Consider the following 14,141-nt stretch of genomic DNA (forward strand, 5'->3'; position numbering starts at 1 on the left):
GGACCAAAGTTATAAGATCCTTTATATAGGGATCAAACCCTAAAAGTTAGGGTGTTAGAACGTGCGCGCATACGCTGTGCGTACCCTTTGGTACGATGGGCGTACGTGCATGGCCTCCCCGCCCCCAACCTCTTGAGTACGCTGTGTGTACCAGGCATGGTACGCCCCGCATATTGCCTTTCTCAGCCCAATACTTAAGGCCCAACTATCATGTAAATCCCTTAACTCGCATGTTAGTTCCAGTTACATAAATGACACGGTGACACTAAAATCACCAACATTTGATTTGGGGGGACTGAAAATATAATATGTATAAAAATCAGTGAAAAGGGGGGCAACAGCCAAAATTTTATATTTTTGGGCCTAATATGTATAAAATTAAAATATAGGGGCTACTTCTAACCAAAGAATTAGAGGTGGAGGGGGCATAGCCCCCCTCACCCTAATTAAGCTCCGCTCTTGTAATTCTTCACCATGTATAAGGGCCTTTCTTTTTCACATTGAGTTTTTAATTGGTTATTTATTTGGGTTTTCTATTTAGTGGATTTATTTATGCATCATTGTCCCAGGAGAGAGAGAGGGGGGAGTGTGTGTGTGTGAGAGAGAGAGAGAGAAAGAGAGAAAGATAGAGATATGCAAAAGATAGAACACTTGATTTATTAGGTTGTATGATTTGTTGGTTTAGAATGTCATCCAATTCCTCGTTCAATTGTTCAAATGAGTTTCGAGTGGTTTGTGTTCGATCAGAAGATATTTGTTTTAATGCCTCAGTGAAAGCATCAATGGTTGGGCTACATATGTGTTCTTTAGAGCTTTGATTTGGGTTTTTGCATGTTATGGATTTTTTCTTTATGAGGATTTTTTCCTTGTTTATAAAAAAATGTAAACGACTTCTGGTATGATTAGAAGATGATAGAGTCGGAGTAAGGAAAGAAAGATGTAAGGCCCGCAGATTCGGGTTAGTCAATTTAGAGACAATAAGCGTCAAAAATGACTTTTTGATAGAAGGTTACTTAGAATAAATAATCTTAACTAAGCTATAATATATGTCACAAGGGTTCCGTACATATAAAGAACGCTGAAATCCGAGTTATAACGAATAAGTTATGACCCGTCGAAGTTTTACGGCTAAACCGGCATGAAAATATAATATGTATGTAAAAAATGAATTTTTTATAAACAACTTTTTAGCCTTAGGGATCTAAACGAAAGTCATAGTAGACGTTAAACCGAGCACGTGCATAAAAAGAACATCCAAATCTGACTTCGTATGAGGAAGTTATGATTTTTTTAAGATATAGCGTAGTAGTGTACAACCCGAAATTCAAATTTTGATCGATAGATTTTTTAGCTGACACAACCTAAACGAGAATCGAAGATCTCATTAATAGGAGCTCAACAATATAAAGACAGACGAAAATGGACATCAGATGACAAAGTTATGAAATTTTAATGGACTTTATCTGTCTAAGCCTGTTAAAATATAACTTTAAAAATAAAGTCAAAATTATCTGATGGAATCTAAACTAAAGTCGTAGATTACGTCACCACCTACGCGTGGATATAAAGAACGTCAAAAACGGAGCTCGTATGGGAAAGTTACATAATTTAGAAGTCGGGAATAGGCTGGTGCGAAGTAGGGGTGGCAAATCGTGCTATCGTTTTGTGTTTCTGTCTGACACGACACGACACGACAATATTTTTTGTAACACGAACACGACACGACACGATGTCGTGTTTTTTTAAATAACACGAAAATGAATGAAGTAAAAAACGACAAACACGACACGACACGACAAATATAACATATACTAAAAACTAATTTATTTAATGAATAATTTATCAAATATAACACGATAAATACGACAACACGAAAACACAATAAAGAACTACTAAATTGTGTCAATTTCGTGTCGAATTTCGAACACGGACACGACACGACATGACATCGTGTTTTTTATAGCTAACACGAACATGACACGAACACGAATTCAAATTTTAGTTTCGTCCTAATTTCGTTTCGTGTCATGTATTTTTGTCGTGTCGTGTCATAAATTGTCACTCCTAGTGCGAAGGGGGGACACGTGGCTTAATCTCGGACCTTGTTTTCTCCCCACGGTCTCACATTCGGATCTCGACAGCTGGCCCTCATATGCGCAACATAGTGCTTCGGACATGCAGCGTACACCGAAGGTATGCCCCGCGTATGCGCAACCTCCCAACTTATAAATAGGTGCAAGGTTCTCACATATTTCCCACACCTAAGCCTTTCTTTCTCTCTCAAATGTCTCTCTAAACCCCTCCCAAACCCTAGTACTTCCCAAGTGTTAAGAGGCGAGTCCCAGAGTGCCAAAAGGCTCCGAGAAGAAGAGCTTTCGGCTTAGAAGTTTGCCCGCGCAGAGCCCGGTTCTTCGCTAAACTCCATTGTAAGTGAGTTATGTTTACCCTTCTTTAAGTATAACTTATATTTAATTTCATTATCATTATTATGAACCTATAAGCAATATATGTGCGAAGTATAAATTAAAAATTATTATTATTATAATACCTTTTAATTGCTCGCGGTATGGGGAATCTGGTTTGAAGGGTCGCATATGGTTGTTGGATTTCAGAACAGCTTAAATGCCAAAATGGTCCTGCCCTCTGGTGTTGAATGTATGGCCCTGTCTGTACATAGTAGTTAAAAAGTATTGTTTAACACTTATAAAACAATAACGCTTGTAAACCTTGAGTTAATTAGTTGTAATAAATATTAGACTAAAACTTAGCACTAATAATGCTAGTTTTCATCGAAGGAAAAGACGATTGTTTGAAGTGGAACGTTGTCCGAATTTCAAGTCATCACTTTAACAAGTGAGTGCATAGTTACTTTCATCTTACACATAGATATGACGTATGTAATATAAATTACGTGTTATGTGTGCATATTATCTGTATTCTTGATATTTATGATGGATAAACAAAATATATATGTTTTATTCGATTTAAACTGTATACGTAGTTATGCCTATAATTATGATGGGTAAAGATGGGTAGATGAAAGATGAGATGAGAGATGAAAGATAAGAGATGAAAGATGATATAGATGATGAGAGGTGAAATATGATGAGAAGCATTGACCCAAACGATGGACCAATCAGCTAGCAGAGTATAGATGACAACCACAGACTATTCTAGACAGTTCAGTGGAACGCTAGCGGGCTCGCAACCTGTAGGTGCTGTGAACGATGGGTTCACTAGATGTACTCTAAAAACCCTGAAAGCTATGGACTTAGTGCCTCACAAATGAACGTTGGCAACTATGGACTTAGTGTCTTACAAATAAACGTTGGCAACTATGGATTTAGTGCCTTGTAGATGGACACTATCAGCTATGGACTTAGTGCCTAACAGATAACATCGAAAACTATGGACTTAGTGTCTGTTAAATAAACCTTGGCAGCGATGGACTTTGTGCCTATTCCTTAGGAAAATCCTTAGGAATAAATATTGAGGATTAGATGATTCTTAGGGAAGATACTTAAGAATAAAGAAGATAATGAGGATGGGTAATTGGGCTAATTGTTTGCTGGTGAAACATAATAACAAATATTATTGTGGGTTGAAAACCCTATGTACTCATCAGGTTTCCCAACCTGACCCACTCAATTTATTTGTATCACAGGTGTTGATACGAAACTACATTACAATGAGAGATTAAAGGAGATGTAAATCACTAGTGTAAACGAATATAAGGTCTGTTTATGCTTATGTTTCTGTATTGACAATGACATCCTGAAGTTTTAATATAAACAAAATATATTTCTTCGGAAATGTTTTAATAATATATTTACCATGTTTTCTGGGAACAAATTCTGCAATATCATTCTTTAAAATGGATAATCTAATTTTTAAATAAGCATTAATAAAATTTTTAAAATGACCGTGAATTTGGGGATGTAACAGAAGAAGACTACACGAGGGTGACAGAGGGGTGGGTGGAGGGACCCAACAAATTATCAAACAGTTTTTTAATAAATAAATAACCTTTAAACATTAAGTTAATTCAAAAAAGAGATGTACAGAGGAAATGTAGTCCTTTTACATATGGTAGGGACCATGCACGTAACAGAAACATATAGTAGGGACCATCCGAGTTAAAGAATAAGTTAGGGACCAAACGCACAAATTACCCCAAACTATAGAGACCGTTCATGTAATTTACTCTAAAAAATGTGGTGAATTTTAGCAAGTCAAAAGTAGTTGGAGCCACTCTAAAAGAAATAGCCAGGTGGGCCCTTCCACTCTATTATGAACCCTCCTCCCTACCTTTTAATTATCTCGGGGTACCCGTGGGAGCTAACATGAACCTCATAAGGAATTGACAACTAGTAATTGACTGGTTTCAATCTAAACTCAGTTCTTGGAAGGCTAGAATACTCTCATTTGGTGAAAGGGTCACACTAATCAAATCAGTATTGGGAAATCTTCCCACTTATTTCTTATCGGTCTTTGTAGCACCAATCGGGGTTGTAAACACTCTTGAAAGAATATGGAGGCAATTCCTATAAGGAGAGACAAGTAACCAGAAAAAGATCAACTGGGTATCATGGGAATAGATTATTTCTCCAAAATCAGTGGATGGGCTCGGTGTTGGATCCCTACGCTCTTTCAATATTTCGTTGATCACAAAATGGTGGTGGAGATACAAAAGTGAACCTAATTGTATGTGAAGTCAAATCATACAAGGAATACACAGCCTAAAACACAAGTCGGTTGATTGTATAACGAAAAAATCGATCTGTGGGGTATGGAAGAACATAGAATTAGAGAGATTGGGTAAACCGATGGGAAATACATGAAAAAACAGGTTAATCATGGTAAAAGTACACTTTTTTGGTTAGATGACCGGAGTGGAAATGGAAGTTTCAAAGCAGCTTTCCCAACATTAGACTCACTGGAAAAGAAAAATAGTTGTCTGGTAGCTGATAGAATTAGTAATGGCGACATAAAATGGGATTGAAATCAATTCCCAACAACATAGGTAAAGTCAAAGAACTAGCACCAATTACATATTGGGTTGGTGATATTCGAATACACAACAATTCAGATAAGTGGGTGTACACAATCTCTCTTGATGGTGAATTCCATGTTGACATCATGAAACACCATATGGATAAGCAACCAAACCCGATCAAAGCAGACATTATATATTGGATCCATGAAATTTCTATCAATGTATCATGTCTTGTATGGAGGGCAAAAGTGGAAAGAGTACCAACTGCAACTGGCTTAGCAAAAAGGGGGTGTAACTGGATGAGATTCATTGTGGGCTCTGTTTAAAAATTGAAGAAACGGTGCAACACGTTTTTGTTACATGTTCTTTTGCAAGGGTAGTTTGGGAATAGATCTTTAGATGGTGTCAGGTCAACTTCCCACAAGGTGAATCTGTTAGGGATATCCTTAAATTCGAAAGATCATGGGGACAATGTGCAAGGAAACGAAGGATAATAACGTGTATATGCTATGACACGATATGGTGGCTATGGAAAGCAAGATATGAAAGACTTTATAGGAAAATCAGGATATCGCCCACCAAGATAGCGGATAATATACAATCTATGGTGTTCGTATGGCTTAAACACAAGAGTTCGAACTACCCTATTAATTGGATGGACCAGTGCATATACCCCTTCTGGTGAAGTGAAGAAAACTGACGACTTATTAGAAACCGGAGAGTAGATAATCTGTCCAAAGTGTTATTCTTGTTTTGTTGCTCTCATTTTTGTTTTTTTTTTCCTTTTATGTAAAGTATGTCTCCTTCTCCCTTCTATCATCTTGCTAGTTGGGGTTTATTTTTTTTATTAATACATATTTGCCGATTCAATAAAAAATGTGGCGAGGTTGTGCATTACTAATCTTGTTTTTCATAATAAATTAATACGACATTATTTCTATAACTTTTACTTTGCTATTATATAGGGACCAGAATCTGTAAAATTCTATTACACGTGAATCATTTATATTGCAATTGTTGGCATGAGGACCAATTCTTGTAATTGTTTATGGACTATTTCTTTACAAAATTATGCTCAAGGGATTTTTCTATAAAATTCTATTACAAAGAAGCCCTTTATGTTGCAATACTCTACCACATCGACCGACCGTTTCTTTAATTGTTTTGGTAGTAAATTTTGTTTTTCACATGGAGTGTTCATGCGATTTTTTATTAAACAATGATCATTTCTGTTGCGACTTTCTTTGATGACCATTTCTGAACTGTTTATGCCTTTATGGAGCATTTTTTATATTTTTTTTTCTTCACAAGAACCTTTTCTATAAAATTCTATTACACAATGACCATTTATGTTGTAATTTTTTTCATCATAAGGACCATTTTGTAATTGCTTTGAGACCATTTATGTACTTTTTTTTTACATATAGACATTTTCTATAAAACTCTATTACACGATGACCATCTGTGTTGCAAATTATTGTCATAGAGACCATTTAGGTAATTGTTTTAGGGACCATTTCAATAATAATAATAAAAAGTTTCTATACAGAGACATTTTATGTGAAATCATATTACACAGGGACAAGGTGATTGGTTTAGGTACCATTTTTGTAATTTTTTCTATTAGACATTTTATGTGTAACCATATTCACAGGAAGAATTTACGATGCAATATTGTGCTACATGGACCATTTCTTGTAATTATTTAGGATGTAAAAAACATTCCGCAAAAAGACTTCGTAAAATTATCGGTTATATAGTTCTATAGTTGTTGAAAACTTGAAAGAATCAATGTGAAACCATATCATACAGGAAGAATTTATGATGCAATATTGTGCTACATGGACCATTTCTTGTAATTATTTAAGATGTAAAAACATTATACAAAAAGACTTTGTTTGTAAAATTCTCGGTTATATAGTTATGAGTAAATTACACGAATGGTCCCTATGGTTTTGGGTAATTTGCACGTTTAGTCCCTAACTTATTTTTTTAACTCGGAAGGTCCCTAATGTTTGTTTTTATTACACGCTTGGTCCCTATAGTTTGTTTTTGTTACACGCTATCTTACCTAAAAAGACTATTATTTAAATAGAAAAAAATGATGAAGTAGGTAAGGTAAGGTGGGGGGTGGGATTAGGGATGTGTTTATTTAAAGAAATTAGAAAATCAATGGCAAAATAGTATTTTTAGGTAAGAAAGGGACCAAGCGCGTAACAAAAGCAAACAGTAGGGACCTTCCGAGTTAAAAAATTAAGTTGGAGACCAAACGTACAAATTACCCTAAACCATAGGGACCATTCGTGTAATTTACTCTACAGTTATATAGTTGTTGAAAACTTGAGACATATTTGATTGCCATCTAATCCAAATGCAAATAACCTATTTAGTGACTTGTAGGAATTGTAAAATGCTTTTACACTAAACGTCACCATTGAAAGTTGTAGTACAAATTAGTTGAAAAGATAGACTTGATATTTTAATTTATTTTTCATATTGTTGTTGTCATAGAAATATTTTAAAAATAGTTACTTAAGTATATAAAAAATGGTCGTATTTTCAATTAATATTTTTACAATATGGAAACATATTAAATTTACTTACATATTAAAACAACTAATTTATAGTATAAGTTGAGTTTATGAGACCATAAGATTTTATGAGAAAAGAGGATATATATATATATATATATATATATATATATATATATATATATATATATATATATATATATATATATATATATATATATGGATAGGTTATTTTGTTTTCGCTATCTATTGTGTGCATGTGTGATTGATTCTGGACCAATCATTTTAGTTATTTTAAGAAAGTAATTAATGCATATTATATGTTAAAGATATACTGGGTATTAATTACATCTTCAACATTTAATATGCATTAATTACTTTCTTAAAATAACTAAAATGATTGGTCCAGAATCAATCATACATGCACACAATAGATAGTGAAAACATTTGAACCTAATTCTCTCTCTTTCTCTCTCTCTCTCTCTCTCTCTATATATATATATATATATATATATATATATATATATATATATATATATATATATATATATATATATATATAGAATGTCTAAATTAATTAAAAAATATGAAAAAAAATAAAAATGAAAATTTATAATTTTTCAAAATGTAATAAAAAATAAAAAATAAATTACTAAATTATGTCCGAATATAATTTTATTTTTTATTTTTTGTTTATTACTTTTTTTTATCTTTTTTTTAAGTTTCAGAAATAACATATAATTTTTTTTTTCATTTTCATTTTTTTTATATTGTTTTTACACCCAAAATTTTATCTATATTGGTCTCAAATGAACTTTTATCTTTATAATAACATTTATTTAACTTATAGTTATCTTTAATATAATTTTTTTCGCCAAAAATGATTTTTGTCTTTTACATAAACTAATAGAATGATTAGCCTATAAGAAATTACATATATGATAATTAAACAACTTACTCGTCTATTCTAATAAATGATGATTTATTTTGTTACATGTCAATCTCTTATGGGTTTTGATATTTGTTATTTTATTTGTATTTTTGAAAAAAGAATATCCATATGTAAATTTCTGGTTTTTTTTTTAATTTTAAATTTAAAGTCACATAATACATATATTTATATATGTAAACTATTAAATGTAATAAATATGATAGTAAATAGCAATAAATACGTTTCTTACTTTCATATTTCAAAATTTTGTTTAAAAAAATATTTAATATTTATATTTTAATTTTTATTTTTTTTAATTAACCAGTGTAATACACATGAGTCTTCCATCTAGTTTAAAATATAAAATAAATTGAAAAAAAAAATGATCTAGAAAATGATTTGAAATTCAAAAGTTAAATGGTATAGGCACAAATAACGAAAATAAATAATTATAAAATAACATGAGACTTGTGATAATTGATTCTTGTAAATCTGAAATTTGAAATTATCATATATATATATATATATATATATATATATATATATATATATATATATATATATATATATACTAATTAAAAAGATATATTATGTTAATTAACCATATCATATTTTTTAATATGATTTGTAGAATAAAACATTATATCATTATTGTTTTATTAACTCATTATTAAGGACATGTATGACAACTAGTTAGTATTTGGGAGTGTAGTTTTTATTTGCAAAAAGTATTCCGTAAAAATGATTATAAATTTATTAAAGTTTAAAATTATATAAAACTAAAAGTTATTTACATTTTAGATAATTAGAATGCGGTAATTCATTTTTTTTATTATACATCAATTCTTAATAGAAATACCTTTTTATGATAATTTTTGGATTTATTTTAATTTTAATTGGTAACTGTTATTTATAACATTCCTATCTAAATTTCAATCGTATGTTGAAATATGTATAAAAAAGGACAATTATCCTGTCTAATAGAAATCATAATATTATTATTTTGAAATATTTTTTCTAGTTACTAATTTTCTTATTTTACCATATATTTCAATTTCAATTTCAATTACTTATTTACCATTAGAGTCATTACAACTTATTGTTTGTTAATATTACATCACGAGATATTTTAGATATTTAGCTAACGTTCAAATATTCTAAATGAACTATATATATATATATATATATATATATATATATATATATATATATATATATATATATATATATATATATATATATATATATATATATATATATATATATATATATATATATATATGGGTGATGATTCATTCATAATAATTTTTAGCCATACATAAAAAATATGTTTTATATAGTTGTACAATATAATTATCTAAAATATACTTATGTATGGCTAAAAAATGTTGTGAACAAATCACTACTTATTTATGTATGAGGTTTATCTAACTAAAAAGGAGAAGAAAACATATAAGTATTTAAGATATTTATCGATCATAGACATAACTCATAAGTTATAAAAACGATACAAACAATTGAAATCGATATAATATAACATCTTGAAACATCTAAGATATAAAGTTGCTTAAGAACTTATTACACACAGTCCCATCAGCATTACGGTAATATTTATCGATTATATTATTACTTAAAAAAACCGATAATCATCAGATCAGATACAACTAAACAAAAAATAATAAAGTTAAAAACATTGACAAAAATACCCTTTAGTAAGGTTCTATAAAAAGGGCTTTAGATGTGTTTTATGTGTACAACACATCAAACCACAAACCTAGACCAAAACCCCCAATTGTCTTTACTCCTCCAAGGCTCCAACTAGAAGTCTAGAAGTGCTCCAAAATTAGGGTTTGATTCACTTTCATTGAAAGAGGTGAGTGAGTTGATTGATCCCCCATCAATCCCCCTTTTCACAAATCTGAACCATAAGGTAAATCTCACATTCTATATTATTTCCTATTTTCTTTTTCCATTTATTAATTTAAAGATTGGTTTTATTTTCCATGTCATTTTTTCCAAGAAAAAGAACATGTCTCTATAAACATTCTGGCACTTGTCTTCCCCTATTTCTTGAGGTCTCAAATACCCTAAACCTCTTTCTTCTTTAATCCCCAAATGATTTCCACATAAAATGCATCATTTAAACCCTTAATTCTACAAATCCCTCTTTCTTACGAAACTCTTTTTCCATTGTTGTTGTAGGAAACTAAACAAATTAAAAGGGCTTGCCGCAAAAACTTGTACAAAGGTAAAAATTTATATGCCAAGAACCCATGGAGTGAATCGTCTCGTTTTCAACTCCGATCACTGTTTCTCTCATGTTTTAAGTCAGAAATTGTATCAATTTTTACTATCAGTGTGTTGTTTGTGATAGAAAGGAAAAAGAACCGGAATCTTGATGTCAAAATATGGCCTATGTTTCTGAATTGAAAAATGGGTCGGATTTGAATTCGGTCGAGATTCCAGGAGCTTGTAGAAACGATGAAGTGTCTGTAAATCCGGATTTGTATGTAAAGTATGAATGTATGGATGCCTCTATGGATGATAATGGATTGAGGGAATTGTTTGATCAAGTTCTTTCGTTTTTCTTGAAAGAAGAATCTGTGAAAAAAAATGCGTTTAGGCCTTTTCCACCTAAACTTGGTGATGGAGTGGAAGCCGATTTATTTAAGCTGTTCTTGACTGTGAAGAGAATAGGGAGTTATGAACTTGTTTCAAAGAATAACATGTGGGAATTTGTTGCAAAAGAATGTGGGTTTGAAATTGGGCTTGAGGCGTCTTTGAAGCTGCTTTATATCAAGTATTTGAAAGAATTGGATCAATGGCTGATTGAAGGAGGATTTAAAGATAATATCGACACTGATGTTATAGCGAAACTAGATCTTTTGTCACACCACTTGGATGAATATATATGTTTTGAGTCTAATCAGATTGGAAAATCTTTATGTCACGATGAAATTATTGGATTCAAAGACGAGGGTACTTCGGGGTTTAATCAAAATGAGGGAGGAATGGATCTTGATGTGCCATTTTCAAGAATTAATGGTGATGATAATGATGAAGAATTTAGGGTTTTAGATGACAAAAGATGCGAGTTATCTTCAGATAATGTGGTAAAAAAGGTAGGACTTTCAGTGATCAATGATGATGATGATAAAGAGTTAAGTCTTGATGATGAAAAACAAATAGATTCATCAATCAAGATTGTTGTCGATGAGATAATTAGATTTCATTCTGACAAAGATGTTACATTAACTGCTGAGAATGATGATGATGTCAGCAATGTTGTGAAGAATGTTAGTAGATCTTCAAAGAGGAAGAGGGAGAAAGAATCTTTGTTGTTATCAGAAATGGTAGATTGGGTAGCAAATGCTGCAAGGAATCCTCATAGTATGACCTTTAAAACTTCACAAAGAAGTTCAAAATGGAAAAAATATACAGGTGATAAACTATGGAAGCAAGCTTTGTTGTCAAGAAAAGCCCTTTTTGCAGAAATTAGTTTTGATTCAGGGAATGAAGCAAAAGGTTCTTCACAGGTATATAAACTCATTCGCCTTACTTATTAGTTTCTGATTCATATTTCCAAAGTTTTGTAATTCACACTTTCTGTGTCTCACTGTGAAAAATTGGAATCTTTCTATAAATTAAAGTGTTTGATGGATTCATGAACTTTTTTTTTTGTAGAAAAAGAACCAGAGGATGCATCCTGCAATGTATGAAGATGATAACAGAGTTAATACTTCTGAAATAAAAGTATGCTGCAAAAGTGCCACGTCAGCAGAACAATGCACATGCACAAACTGCAATTTGCGTACATCTTCTCGAACGAAACGTGAATCCGGAAAGTTCCGGATGCATGAAAACACGGGCCCACCACAAAAACAAAAGCACAACGTGGGCCCACTGTATCAAGCTGTAGTGCCAGCATGGACAGGTGTAGTGACTCAGAGTGATCCCAAGTGGCTAGGCACCCAAATGTGGCCCCCACCAGATGACATCAACACAAAGGGTAATTTGGTAATTGGGCTAGGAAGACAAAATGTATGCGACTGTGAGTGTCTGTTTAAAGGGTCTGCTGAATGTGTGAGATTTCACATTGCTGAGAACAGATATAAACTGAAACTCGAACTTGGTGATCTTTTTTACAAATGGAGATTTAATCAAATGGGTGAAGAGGTGTCACTTTCATGGGAACCTGAAGAGGAAAAAGTATTCAAAAGTTTAGTGATAAAAGCAAGACATGATTTAGCACATAGCAACAAGAGTAGACATGAGATTATGAACAAGTTTTGGAAAAGAGGTGCGTATATAATTCGTGATAAATCAAAGCAAAATCTTGTGAGTTATTACTTCAATGTGTTTGTGTTGAGAAGAAGAAGTTATCAGAATCGAGTGACACCTAAAGATATTGACAGTGATAATGATGAAGAAGAGGTGGGGTCCGTTGGGGACAGATTTGGGTATGAAAAGATTCATGGGTTGTTGCTAAAATGCTCAGAGAATATGCAGTGTAGAGATCTTGAATCTTGATTGTTTAATTGTTGTTGTGTTTTTCTGTGAAATTTTCTTAAGATTCTTGTAGTAGGAATCTTGAAGTGTCATCGCAGTCTTTTTTTGTTTTTTAGTTTTTATTGGACTACAGTAGATATGTTTAGTAGATTGTGTGAACTTGTTTTAGTTTTGATGTTGTTGAAAGATGGCATTTTTTTTCAGGTATTGTGGTGTATTTTCTTTGTTTTTGATCTTGAATCTGTTTTTTCTTTCTTTACATGAGTTTGAATGCTGGTGTAGTTACATAACTGTAGATTTTATGTGTTTGGTTTTCTTAGAATTTTTTTTATTGGAAAGAGAGTAAATTTTTAATTTTTATGGAGTTTTTGGGTCTATAAAACTCTACAGTTCAATTCTGAATTGATGCAAAGTTATCTGTTTCACACACCAAGTGTTCGATAAAAGTCCTCATAGAAATATTCATAGTGTTCTTGGGTTAAAAAGATCACAAAGGAGTTTTGATTTTTGCGATTTTCCCTATAGGTGTGGTAATAAATAAGTTCACTAGTAAGAATAACTTCAGTCTTTGGAAGATTAAGACGAGTGTGTTACTAAAACATCAAGGTGTATGACTTCTAATTGTTGAGAGAAGCCCGCAAGTATGGATGATTATGAGTTTAAACAACAATAAGAAAATGCTCATTCTACTTTTTTCCATCTCTTTCAAACAACATACTATACCAAGTAACCAATCAAGAAAGTGCATCATGGTTGTGGATGAAACTCGAGTCTCTTTACATGACAAAGTCCCCGACAAATAAGTTGTTGCTAAAACACGCTTGCTCTCTCTCTTAGAATGAAGGTGTTAGTGATTATGGTTTAGGCCCAAACCCTTTAGGGTCTAACCCATTAGGGTTTAGTGATCATGGTGTTAGTGTTAGCTTTAGGTTAAAACCCTACTGCTCACGACAACCCGTAGTCACCGCCCTCCACCTCTGACGACCTTCTCTAATAGCCGTCGGAGGTGTCTTCATTATATTTCATATTTTTTTTCTCTTTCCTCTCTTCTCCGCCTAAATAATAAATCAATCGCCAACACCAAACGATAACTCTTTCATCGGCTTCTTCTACTGTCTCCTCCTCAAATGACTACTTCTTCATATCTCTTTTCCGATTCAACCCGTTCTGATGT

General features: G+C 32.1%; 1 protein-coding gene across 2 annotated transcripts; it reads left to right on the forward strand.

Annotated features, from left to right (window-relative positions):
- The first annotated feature begins 10,217 nt into the window (after positions 1–10,217).
- LOC111900361 (AT-rich interactive domain-containing protein 1) lies at positions 10,218–13,202 on the forward strand. Of its 2 annotated transcripts, XM_023896235.3 has the most exons (3): positions 10,218–10,388; positions 10,661–11,994; positions 12,143–13,202. In XM_023896235.3, exons 2-3 carry the CDS (start codon positions 10,867–10,869, stop codon positions 12,986–12,988), a joined length of 1,974 nt encoding a protein of 657 aa, XP_023752003.1. In that variant the 5' UTR covers positions 10,218–10,388; positions 10,661–10,866; the 3' UTR covers positions 12,989–13,202. The 2 variants fall into 2 exon arrangements, with proteins under 2 accessions (XP_023752003.1, XP_042751570.1); XM_042895636.2 differs by lacking the exon at positions 10,218–10,388 and having other exon boundaries at positions 10,478–11,994.
- Positions 13,203–14,141: the final 939 nt, after the last annotated feature.

This window comes from Lactuca sativa, chromosome 6 (assembly GCF_002870075.4).
Source record: "Lactuca sativa cultivar Salinas chromosome 6, Lsat_Salinas_v11, whole genome shotgun sequence".
NCBI classification, from domain to species: Eukaryota; Viridiplantae; Streptophyta; class Magnoliopsida; order Asterales; family Asteraceae; genus Lactuca; species Lactuca sativa.